The sequence below is a fragment of the Sapajus apella genome, unplaced genomic scaffold (assembly GCF_009761245.1).
Source record: "Sapajus apella isolate SASKATOON/1434 unplaced genomic scaffold, GSC_monkey_1.0 scaffold48, whole genome shotgun sequence".
Classification (NCBI taxonomy): Eukaryota; Metazoa; Chordata; class Mammalia; order Primates; family Cebidae; genus Sapajus; species Sapajus apella.
This window is the reverse complement of record NW_022436988.1, coordinates 8631346-8643709: the sequence shown is the minus strand read 5'-3', so window position 1 is coordinate 8643709 and position 12364 is coordinate 8631346. Positions and strand designations below refer to the sequence as shown.

Sequence of the window (12364 nt, the reverse complement as noted above, 5' to 3'; positions counted from 1 at the left end):
TCCCATCCCCGCATCTGCCGGGTCCCTTAAGCCAGAACCCTAGGAGCCCCGCCCCGTCCTCCCTGCCTCCCTTCTCTCCGCAGCCTCTGCTGCGGTCACTGCACCCCTCAGGCTGTCTGCCCAGTGCGGCTCCTCCCTCCGCTGACGGTCATGCCAAGCAGTTTGCGGTTGCAGGACCGGTGGGGGCCTCTGCGTGCAAGTACTGAGGTCCCAGGGGCACGAGGCTTCCCCGATGGGTCACCCCGCCTCCCACCCCCACCCCCGCCATTGCTTTTCTCCAGAGTCCCTCCTGGCCTGTGTTCGGCGTCTTCTCGGGTACTGCGTCACCGCCTTCTGCAGTGCCTGCACTCGAGGTGAGGGTTTTTGTCGGCTTTTGCCACATCACCGATGTAACGGTGCCTGGCACTTGGTAGGTGCTCAATAAATACATGCGCTTCAGTCTCCCCAAAGGCTCGTCCCTTCCGAGCGCTCCCATCGCTCTCCTACCTTCCACTCTACACAGCTCGAAGGCCCCCTCCTCCAGGAAGCCCACTGTGTCCTGCTTGCCAGGAAGAATCAAGCAATTTTTCTCAGTCCCTAGGACACCTCGTCGTCACTCAGGCGTCCTGCAGGCGGCTTCAGTGAGTTGTTGGGGCAGATGCGCCGGGAGCTCCTGAGAGCAGGGACTGCTTCTTATTTCTCTTTGGGTCCACAGGGCTCGCACAATAGATGGCCAAAAAATGATTGAGAGTGAATTTGGAATGAGTGACCGAGAGGCTGAAGACTGCCTCCTTCCGTTCCGGGTCTGTCGGTTACTTATCCTGTGACAAGCCCGTGGGACGCGCAGCCTCCCCTCTCTGACTATGACTGCTGGCTGCCCCCACTGCCTCCTATACCCTTGATCTGATCATAAATAACAAGCAGTCCGGGGACCTCGCGACTGAAACGGATTTAGAGACTTCTGGGAGCTTTTTTCACTTCCCTCCCACCTCTTCCTCCCCTCCAGCCAGGACAGATCCCCGCCCAGAAAGGGGCTGTTGGCTGTAGGAGCTGCGCGCCCAGAGCTGGGGCTGGGCCGGGATCGCGGCGGTGCGGGACGGGGCGGGGCGGGCGCGCGCCCAGGGAGAGGCGGGGCCGGGGGCGGGGCGGGCTCGGGGCTCGGGGCCGGGGCCGGGAGGCGAGCGCAGCTGCAGCTCAGCGTGTGGGTCGCACTTGGGCCGAGCCATGCAGGCGGCGCGCGTGGAGTACATCGCTCCCTGGTGGGTCGTGTGGCTGCACAGCGTCCCGCACCTGGGCCTGCGCCTGCAGCCCGTGGACAGCACCTTCAGCCCCGGCGACAAGAGTTACCAGGAGGTGAGTTCGCGCCGTCCCAGATCCCGGCCACGCGCGCCCAAAGTCCCCACACTACTCCCTCTCCCCTCGAGAACCTGCACTTTCCCACGTGCCTCTCAGACCCCTTGTCTCCCCGCGCAGCCCTTTCCTGTCTCCCCTCTCCCCTTCTCCTCCACCCTCCCAGGCCCGTGGCCCGCGGCCCCTCCGGTCTGGGAACCTGGGGGCCGGGAAAACTGAAGAGATGGGAGTGAAGCGGGAGTGGGGAGGGGAGGAAGGGCGCGGGACCGCCTGCGGGGGAAGGGGCTGAGCGTCGAGCTGGGAGTGGGGTAAGAGCAGGGTCGGGGTAGGGGCCTTCGTGTCGGGGTAATTCTGGCGCGCAAGATGCGGGGATGCTGAGGGCTGCCCTGACGTTTTCGACTTTCTGAGATTTCAAGATGGGGCGCTCTCTTTCCGAGGCTGAGTGACCTGGGAAAGTTTGGCAGAAATTGAGTAGCGTCTCCTGAGTCGGTCTCTTAGCACCCCTCTTCCCCAGCCCCGGCCTGCAGGGTGGGATTCCCTGCCAAGACCTCAGCCTGAGCCCCTGCTGGAAGGCTGCAGGGTTGGGGGAGGCGGCGTGGGTGATTTTCCCTCAAGCGCAGAGAACCCACAGCTGCTTGTGCTTGTTCAGGGAAGGAAGGCGGCCTCGGTCAGCTCATCTCACTGTTGCCCAGAGGTCCCCCTTGTGTTGACTGCCTGCCTCTCCTCTGTCCTCTGGTCCTGGGCTGGCCCATTCCTGTTCCCCCACACACCTCTCCCCACCCCACACCTTCTAAGCCCTGAATTTCTGGCCTAGGGGAGTCACTCCCGGCTTCCCCCCACCCCTTTTCCTAGTCTGCTGACCCTCCCCTTTGTGGGATTCTGCACCCCACGGACAGGGCCAGGGCTCCCCAGACCCCCCTGCCCAGACAAAGCTGCAGAATCTCCCAGCCCGACTCAGGTCTGGTCCTGGGAGTCCACCTGTATCAGTTTCCAATGTTGGGTCAAAGATTCTGGGGCCGGGGCCCAGGATGGGGTCCATTTCCTCAGAGCCAGGCACCCATCTCAGGACTTTGACCCCCAGCAGCCTCTCCCTGTGTCAAGTTCCCCAGATACGGGGCAGGTCAGGGCAAAGCTGGGCCTCTTGGAGGGACTCCTGATCCAGCTGAGTGTGAGGCGCCCAAGCGCCAGTGACAGGGAGTCTAATAATAACCCCTGGTGACCCAGCTGCCATCAGGCCCAGGCAGAGGGTGCCTGCCCTACCAGAGGCAGGGGAGCATCAGGACCCCTTCCTAGGGTTCAGTGGACACTTGGGAGCAAGGTGGCAGTCAGTGGGCACACCTGCCCCTCTCTCCAAATCTGTCTCTGCTCCTCCCTCCCCCAGAGCCCAGCCTGTGGGAGTCTGTGTTCCCTGAGAATGTGGCTGCCGGCGGATAGCTCCAGGGAATCTTCCTCTCACAGAGAATGCATGAAAAGAGGCGGATATGATTTCAGAGACAGCTGTGTGTGTGCATGTGAGAGTGTGTGTGTGTGTGTATGTGTGTGTGTGTGTGTCTCCATCCCAAATCCTGTGTCCCTGATCCCACACCCGGGGTCTCCAGCCATAGCTTTCACCTCTCCACTGGAGGAAATTTAAACTTCTCATTGTGTCAACAAGACCCCCAAGTAGGGGTAGGGATGGTAAGGGGACTCCCTCACCCTGCTGGCCCCAGAGACAGTTCCTATCTGCCCAGCAGCTGTGGCTGGTGGAGCCTGGATCTGCCCACAGCCCCCTCAGTTCCACAGACAGGTGTCCGCTGAGCCAGAGGAACCCACTTGTAGCCCCTGCCCCCTCGTCCCAGGATTCTGGCCCTGGCTCACTTTGTGCAGGGCGTCAAATGGTTCCAGAGGGTGTCCCCTTCCCATCGGCCACTGCTTCTGGGCAGCTGACACCGGCCCTGCCCACCAGCTCATGGTCCCACTTGCCCCTCCCCACCACCCAGATCGCTGAGTAGGAGATGAGCATGGCGGGCCAGGATGGGAAGCCTGGCTCCTGGTGTTATTTAAGGCGGCTCCTATTTTGGTAAGTTCCCCTGTTGTGACCACAGGTCTCTCCTGGACATCTTCTTTCCTCCTGAGCACCAGTCACTAACAGTCAGGCGGACCATCGGTCATCCCAGTCCTCAGCAAGCTGGATTGGGGAGAGTGCCATGCCAGCCGTGAGGTGACTGTGATAACCAAGGCAGTGAGTCTTCAGGAGAAGTTGCTGAGGATTCTCTGGGGCTGGACTCTGGACTCAGTGCTGTGGCAGCCACCACACAGTTTGAGGTGGGGGCTCAGCCTTCCAGTTGGCTGGGGTGGATTTCCAGTTCTTTCCATGTGTGACCATGGGTAGGTGTCTTAACCTCACTGAGCCTTGCTCCCTTCATCTGCAAGAAATTGATGAGATATTCCACATATGCCTAGTACGTAACAGGACCCAGTGACACAGATCTTTCAGCGGAGTGGCCCTGAGGTTCAGCAGTGTGTCTCAGGACAGTACCCCGTAGTGGGACCGAGAGGAAGGAGCTCTCTTCTGCAGACTCTGATCAGGGGAGACTGAACAAAACACCTGGAGAGATCGCGTCAGCTCACACCCCAAATGTTCAAATGCACAGTGCTGGCTGGTGGCACAATGTGTGTGTGTGTGGTGGCGGGGAGGGTGCATCAAAGGCTAAGCAAGGATGGAAACAAGTGGGTACTGGCCTCCGGGGATGTGGGTGGTACATGGAATCTCAAAGGCAAGGGGGTTCTTGAAGTGCAGAGATGGTGAAGAGCAGATCACCTGGTGAGCTGGGATTTCCTGAGCAAATTAAGTTTTCCAGAACCTTCCTTAGGAAGTAGGGGGTCTCACTCTCTGGGGTCTTTGGGAGCAGTGGAAGCCCCCAGTCCTCCTGATACTTGATCCTTGGCCCCCTCGCCCTGGTGAACTTGAGCCTGAGTCCTCACAAAGGCCACTTGGCCTGCGTCACCAGCCTTGTGGGGAGGCTGCCCTCCAGTCAGCAGAGGCATGTGAGGTTAGTACCAAGCCAGGGCTGTGGAGGAGGGCACCCTGACCCTGGCGGGCACCCAGCTCCAGGCTGCCAGGTGTGTCTGTGTGTCTGGAAGGAAATCAGCCTAGACCTGCAGTCCGAGTCTTCTCACCTTTGGTGAGGAGGATTGGATTTGAAGACGATTCTTACTCCAAAGATACAGTCAAAAGACTAATGAGTTTGTGGATTATGAAGCCTGCGGCCAGCGCCTGGCACACTGGAAACTGTCAGTCACGGGTTGGGAAGAAGACCGCAGCCAGCCAGGTGTCTACTGGGCAGTGTTGGGGACAAGGGAACGGGCACCTGGCACTGAATCCAGCAGTGTCTCTCTGAGCAAATAAACGAGGCACTTCGGTGTCCTTGCCTGGGTGTGAGCGCCACCATCACCATCCAGCCAGCCCCTCAGGGAGGCCAGACACTGATGAGCTAAGTGCTTGGAACGTCTTAGTAAGCTCCCAAAGGCTGTGCAAATGTTAGTTGTTGCCGCTGTCAACAGGCAGGGCCACCTGTGTGCTTCCGGTTCCGGCTTCCCTTCCTGGGATCCGCTGGCCAGCCGCTCTTTCGGGACACCTGTTAGGAGGCAGAGAAGATTTTTTTTTACTTTTTGTATTTAGGCATGTATTTCCATGTGTTCTCTTTGGGTGGTTCGGTTCACACACTCCCCAGAGTACAAAGCGGAGGGTAGAGAGTGGGATTGGATGGAGACGTGGAGGGCTGTCTGCCGCTGACCTGCAGCTCTGAGGAGGAAGGACCAGGCAGCAAGCCCATCCCAGCCAAGATCTGAGAAGAGCCAAGGTTGGGATGGGGAAGCCCTATTCATCCAGTGTGAAATTGAGTCATGGTCATCAGACAGTCACGTCGAGCCTGGGCGAGGGCTTAGCCTTTCCCAGTGGGCCTGGGGGGAATCTCTCCCTGTAGGTGCCCCTGGTTTTCCTCTCCCAGCCTCACCCTGAGACCAGCTCACCTCTCTCCATCCCCCCTGGGGGAGCAAGGCTGTTGCCCCCTCCCCCACCCAGTGCAAAAGCCCCTTGGGTCCAGCTGCCGTGGTCACTGCTGCCCCCCGCTTGGGTCCCAGCTTCATGCTCCCTGCTCTGGGTTTTTCTGGACACAGTGAGAAACCAGAAATAATTGAAGTCCCCTTGATGAGGAAAGAGGCAGAGCCTGGGCACCAATGTGGGCGCTAGGGGCCTGGTGTTGCTGTGAGATGTGGGGGTGGCTGCAGTGCACAGTGGGAAGCGTGGGTGGCGTGGGAAATTGTCTTGGCCAGCCTCTGTCCGTCTGAGCAGGCGGGCCTGGGGGCAGAACTCTTGGCTCCCTCTTCCTTTCCCTCCCCCTCCATGCACTCGGGAGCATGCAGTGTTAATTAGGAACAAGAAAATAATTGCCCATTAGAGAGCAGCAGGTGACACCAAGCTGGCCCTGGGAGACGGTGCTGCTGGCCGGAGCTCCTTCCTGCTCTTTTCCCTCCTCCCTGGCCCTCCTTCCGTTTTCTTTCCTCTTCCCACCTCCTTTTCCACTTACACCCTCTGTCCCTGTCCCACCCACCACGAGCAGTTTGCTCCCAGTACCCAGGAGGGCTCGGGAGGGTTCGGGAAGTAACTCCCTAACAAAAGGCTTCCAAAGGCTGGGCAGGGTGGCTCACTCCTGTAATCCCAGCACTTTGGGAGGCCAAGGAAGGAGGCTCACTTGAGCCCAGGAGTTGGAGACCAGACTGGTCAATATAGTGAGAGCCTGTCTGTATTAAAAAAGAAAAAAGAAGGTTTCCAAGTTTTGGTTTCGTAGGCCTCGCTTTCGCTGGGGCTGGAGAGCGTTTATCAGTATCCTAATTGAGGCCAGCTGCCCAGCTTGGCGAGGCCCCAGGCCACAGAGGCCCAGCGCCTGCCGAAGGGGGAGATCGGGAGGCTGGAGGAGGCTAACCAGGGAGCAGCTGCATCACCCACAGCCTGATTCTTCTCGGATGATCCTTCCTTGCTGAGCAGGGAAATTGGTAGATTCAGGGGCTTTTTCCACTGGGGATAAAATAGCAGTGGAACTGTCAGGAGGCAAACTCGAAGGGTAGCTGGGCTCCAGGCTACACAGGAGGTTTGTATTTAGGAATGGGGCTCCGTTACTTTTTTTTTGTCATTAGGAATAACTTGGCCAGGTGCGGTGGCTCACACCTGTAATCCCAGCACTTTGGGAGGCCGAGGCAGGTGGATCATTTGAGTTCAGGAGTTTGAGACCAGCCTGGTCAACATGGTGAAACCCAGTGCTTACTAAAAGTACAAAAGCATTAGCTGGGCATGGTGGCATGCACCTGTAATCCCAGATACTCGGGAGGGTGAGGCACGAGAATCACTGGAACTTGGAATGCAGAGGTTGCAGTGAGCCAGGATCGCGCCATTGCACTCCAGCCTGGGCAATGGAGCAAAACTTTCACAAAAAAAAAAAAAAAAAAAAAAAAAGGAATAACTTACAGAAAAGAGTATCATCTTAAGTGTGCAGCTCAATGAATTTATGCCCACAAGCATGTGCGTGGTGTGTGTGTGTGTGTGTGTGTGTGTGTGTGTGTGTATGTGCAGCACCAACCCAATCAAATTATACTCCTGACCCCCAAGAAGCCTCCTTCATGCTCCCGTGAAGTCAGCACCCTCCCAAAGGTAGCCATGATTCAATGATTAATGTTTCTTTGGCTATTGATGAGTGTCTCTGACTTTGAACTTCATATAAGTTAACGCATACAGTCTCTGTTGTTCCGTGTCTGGCTTTCATCCTCTCCCTGACTTCTGGGAAATTCGTCCCAGAAATGTTGTCACGTGTGGTGCAGTTCCCTTTTCGTGGCTGTGTAATATTCTAAAACTGTAACACATGTTCTATATCCATTCTGTTGTTGGTGGACATTGTGTCTTTTTGAGTATTTGACTCACTGTTGTGTGAAGCTGCTGTGAACATTTGTGAATTTTTTTTTTTTTTTTTTGAGATGGAGTTTTGTTCCTGTTGCCCAGGCTGGAGTGCTATGGTGAGATCTCAGCTCACTGCAACCTCTGTCTCCCAAGTTCAAGTGATTCTCCTGCCTCAGCCTCCCAAGTAGCTGAAATTACAGGCATTCGCCACCACACCCAGCTAATTTTTTGTATTTTTAGTAGAGATAGGGTTTCTCCATGTTAGTCGGGCTGGCCTTGAACTCCTAACCTCAACTGGTCAACCCAACTCGGCCTCCCAAAGTGCTGGGATTACAGGCATGAGCCATTAGGAATAACGGCCAGGCGAGGTGGCTCACACCTGTAATCCCAGCACTTTGGGGGGCCGAGGCGGGTGGACCACCTGAAGTCAGGAGTTCAAGACCAGCCTGACCAACATTTGTGTATCTTCTGAGGGACACAAGCCTCCTTTCTGTAAAGCAGAGTTGCTGGGTCATAGTATGCATGTTGCACAATGGTTTGCAAATTGGTTTTTGGGGTTTTTGTTTTGTTTTGTTTTTGTTTTTTGTTTAAGAGATAGGATCTCATTATGTTGCCCAGCCCAGGCTAGACTAAACTCCTGGGCTCAAGTGATCCTCCTATCTCAGCCTCCCAAGTATCTGGGGTTACAAGTGTATGCCACCATGCCTGGCTGGTTTGCAAATGGTTAGGAAGATCCCTGGGCTTTAACAGAGGGGCCTCAGGGGCTGCCAAGGGGTGGCCAAGACAAAGCATGGCATTTCCAGCCACTCCTCACTCAGATGGGGCTCTGTGTTTCAGGGCTCTGCTAAAAAGTCAGTTTGAAGAAAAAGTTAAGCTACTGGAAAAAGTTTGAGAACTTCTGTTGACACTAATCCAGCACGTCCCAGACTAATGGAATATACGCTGCCTGGGGTCATCTCTAGAGGCCGGTCTGATTCACTGGCTCCAGGGTGGGGCTTGAGATTCTGCACCTCTAACAAGTTCCCAGATGTCAGGGCCACACAGGTCACAGAGTGGTGAACTTCACTTTGAGGAAAGAGGCTCTCAACTCCCATCTGTCCAGCCTCTTCTGCCTCGGCTTGGGCTGCAGGGCCCTCTGGTGAAGGGGCATGGACTGAGGACCAGAAGGGGGCAGTAACTTTCCACTGGCTCTTCTACCCCCGGGCTTGCTGGGGTCAGTCCCAGGGACAGGTCATGCCAATGAGTGGTCCAGGCAGGGAGAACCCCAGCCCCCCAGCCCCCACCCCGTGCCACACTGTGAGGTCTTTGGGAGAGGGAGGTGCCCAGATCTTCTGGGCCCTAGCTTCCCAGCTGCCACTTTTTTTTTTTTGAGACAGGGTCTCCTTCTGTCACCCAGGCTGGAGTGCAGGGACATGATCATGGTTCACTGCAGCCTCAACCTCCCAGGCTCAAGCGATCTTCCCACCTCAGCCTCCCGAGTAGCTGAGACTATAGATACATGCCACCATGCCCAGCTCATTTTTTATTTTTTATTTTTTTGTAGAGAGTATCTCTCTACATTGCCCAGACTGGTCTTGAGCTCCTGGGCTTAAGCTATCCTCCCACCTCGGCCTCCCAAAGTGCTGGGATTATAGGCGTGAACCACCACACCTGGCAGAAAGCCACATTTTAAGTCAAATCCATCTGTTCCCCTCCCAAGTGAGCCATCTCTTCTGCCTTTTTCTGGGCTGCCCCCACTTCAGCTGAGAAGTCTGTCGGCCAAGAGTGACCAGCAGAGCAGCACACATCTGGGGCACGAAGGCCCACCCTCCTCTCACCAGGCTAGCAGTGTGGCCTCCACCAGGGGTCTGTCCCCCTAGAAAACGGCCACAAGGCCCTGGGCTGCAGAGCCCAGCTTGGTTTGTCTGGGCTGTCTCGGTGCGTGCCTCTGTCCCTGCACAAGTCTCGTCTCCCCCTTAGGCCACAGGGTCCCAGAGTCACCCCTTCCTGCCAATTACCACCCCCTGAGTAGGCTCCCTGAAGCAGGCTTTCCCCAGCAGCCCCCCGGGACACTAGGGATTCGGGACCGGGAACCCCTATCGGGGGAGCATGGAAAGCGGGGTGGCTGTCAGCTCAGGAACCTGACTTAGAGCCAGGTTCAGCCCTGGCTGGCAGCCACCAACCCTGATGCCATCTGGTGCCCATCTGGTAAAATCAAGAGATGAGTGGGGAGAGAGTGGCACCGTGCCTCCTGACAGACTGTGGCTCCCTTTGCAAGACCCTGAGGTGCTAGGCAGGCCTCGGGCCCCTCCAGCCCTCTCAGGATTCTGGCTTTGCTGCTGCCGAGGGCACTAAAGGTTCAGCTGTCCCTGCCGGGGTGCAGAGGAAGAGACTCCACAGTTGCATATCCTGACTCTCTGGCCCCCTCATGCATTCCCCCAGTATGGAGCTGGCTTGAGTCTCAGGATGGACCCCAACACCTAGAACAACCTCTTCACATTCTAGGTAGAGAACGTGATCAGGACAGTGGGGTCCTTGCGTGGAAGAGGCAGCAGGTGCACAGGGCTGTCTTCCCGGACGCTGTCTCAGTGGCACTCAGCGCCTGAGGCCTCCAGGTGCTCCGGTCCTGGATGGGGTCCCTCTCCTTGCCTATCACCCTCAGCCATGGAGGTCGCCACCCACAGCCCTCCCTGCCAGCCAGGGATTCCTGCCTTGTCTCCTGTATGGCTCACACTCTTCAGCAGCAGGGCCTGGTGCATATCTTCATCCAGGGTCTGAACCAGAAACCGGGACCAGCGCTGGCACGCCTCCCTCACTGAGCACCAAGCTCACCACTTGGCCTCGTGCCCGCTAAGCTCCATCTTTCCCACCCAAGTGCCTCAGTGCTGGGCCCTCTGTTTGCAGAGTAGGAGCTTGAACTATAGAAGGAGCCCGGAAGGATGGATGAGAGACACAGCTCAGCCCTGGTCCTATCCACAGCCCAGGCAGCGGGGCACTCAGAGCCCGAGGGCAGGGTACTTCCCAAGCCCCCACTTCGGGATGAAGAGTGACCACAGGCCTCCGCTCTCTTCCAGTCACTGCTGTTCCTGGTGCTAGTGGCCGCCGTCTGCCTGGGCCTGAACCTCATCTTCCTCGCGGCTTACTTGGCCTGCGTGTGCTGCTGCAGGCAGGAAGATGCAGCGCAGACTAAGCAGCGCCAGTCCTGCTGCATCACCTGGACGGCCGTGTCGGCCGGGCTCGTCTGCTGGTGAGTGGCCCTGGGCGCTGGGCCTGGGGGGTGTGGCTTACTCTGCAAGGGGCCAGGGACTATCTGGCCATGTTCTCCTGACCGAGCTGTGGCTACCTTGATGGAGAAGCTCGTCCCCAAATGAGTGTTGTCTCTTTTCTTACCAAGCATGAGCAATCAGATGCCTGGAGTGATGATGGGGTGTCCAGAAAGGTCTCCCAAGTGGCCCCCCAACCCCTCCCCCAATATGGGTTTGTCTTGTGCCCAGCAGCCGTGCAGGCTGCTCCCTGAGTATACCAGGCAGCATTCCCAAACCGACACTGGGCGCCTCACCTCCAGTCTGTGTCCCTGTCCCCTCCCAGCTGCTGCCCTGGGTCTGTGAGGTCAGAAGAAAGTTTGACTCCAGCACAAATCAATTCCACCTTCTTGTGAGATCAGTAGCTTTTAGTGCCATTAGCCAGACCTTCTTTGCTTTGGATGAGGAATTGAGAAATTCATTCCCTTTTCTCTCTCTCTCTCTTTCTCTTTCTATCTTTCTCTCTCATTATCTCTTTCTTTTTTTCTTTCAAGATGGGGTCTCACCCTGTCACCCAGGGCTAGAGTGCAGTGGTTCGATCACAGCTCACTGCAGCCTCAAACTCCCAGGCACAAGCAATCCTATTTCAACCTCCCAAGTAGCTGGGACTATAGGTGCACACCACCATGCCTGGCTTTTTTTTTTTTTTCTTTTTGTAGAGACAGGGTTTCATCATGTTACCCAGGCTGATCTCAAACTCCTGAACTCAAGCGATTCAGCCGCCTCAGCCTTTTCCCAAAGTGCTGGGATTATAGGCATGAGCCACCACATGGGCTGAGACTATGTTGCTCAGGCTGGTCTTGAACTTCTGGCCTCAGGTGATTCTCCCACCTCAGCCTCTCAGAATATTGGGATTACAGGCATGAGCCACTGTGTTGGGCCTTTTTTTTTTTTTTTTTTCCTTTTTTTTTTTGGGACGGAGTTTCGCTCTTGTTACCCAGGCTGGAGTGCAATGGCGCAATCTTGGCTCACCACAACCTCCGCCTCCTGGGTTCAGGCAATTCTCCTGCCTCAGCCTCCTGAGTAGCTGGGATTACAGGCACGCACCACCATGCCCAGCTAATTTTTTGTATTTTTAGTAGAGACGGGGTTTCACCATGTTGACCAGGATGGTCTCGATCTCTTGACCTCGTGATCCACCCGCCTGGGCCTCCCAAAGTGCTGGGATTACAGGCTTGAGCCACCGCGCCCGGCCTCATGCTGGGCCTTGAAGTGAGGATTCCTAACTCCCGTGCAGGGGTCTGTACCCAGCCCCCCACACTGCCTGGCCACCCCACCACAGCCAGTGTCCACATGCATGCTGGCTGTTTTCAGGAGATGCTGCATTTTTCTTGTTTTTAAATCTATAGAGGCTTTTCCAAAAGCCTCTGGTGTCCATGCAGAGACACTTCTGGGGTGTGGTCACCCCAGGGGAGTGACCAAGACACCCCTTGGGAGTCTTTCTCTACCTGGCAGCAGGCTGGCAGCCAGGCAGGTCCTGGTGAGCCTGGGGCTGAGGATTCCTGGGTTCTTATCCCCAGGCAGCTCACCTTGCCCCTGCAGTTTTCTCCTCTGCTGGAAGATGCTCTTGATCTCGTCCTGCACGTAGTGTGAGGCTCACTCACACACCCAAAACACAGGCGAGATGCTAAAGCAGCTCTGTGGGGCTGCCGAAGCTCTGAGCACAGGGAAGGGGACCAAGGCTGCTGCGACATGCGGCCAGGGCTGAAATAAGAGACTCAGAGGACACAGTTCTGGACAGGTCGGAGGTCACAGGCGAGTGTGGTTCCCAGTAGAATGGAAGAGCTTTGAGAAGCGACTGTGGTGTTAAAAATCCTCCTGCACG

General features: G+C 56.6%; 1 protein-coding gene across 2 annotated transcripts in view; it reads left to right on the top strand.

Annotated features, from left to right (window-relative positions):
- The first annotated feature begins 1130 nt into the window (after positions 1-1130).
- The window catches only part of TTYH2 (tweety family member 2), a 49735-nt gene continuing 38501 nt past the window's right edge, over positions 1131-12364 (top strand). For both annotated transcript variants that reach the window (XM_032241835.1, XM_032241836.1), the window contains exons 1-2: positions 1131-1332; positions 10312-10484. In XM_032241835.1, coding sequence (XP_032097726.1) covers positions 1204-1332; positions 10312-10484 — 302 coding nt within the window. In that variant the 5' untranslated portion in view covers positions 1131-1203. The remainder of the gene's footprint in view (positions 1333-10311; positions 10485-12364) is intronic.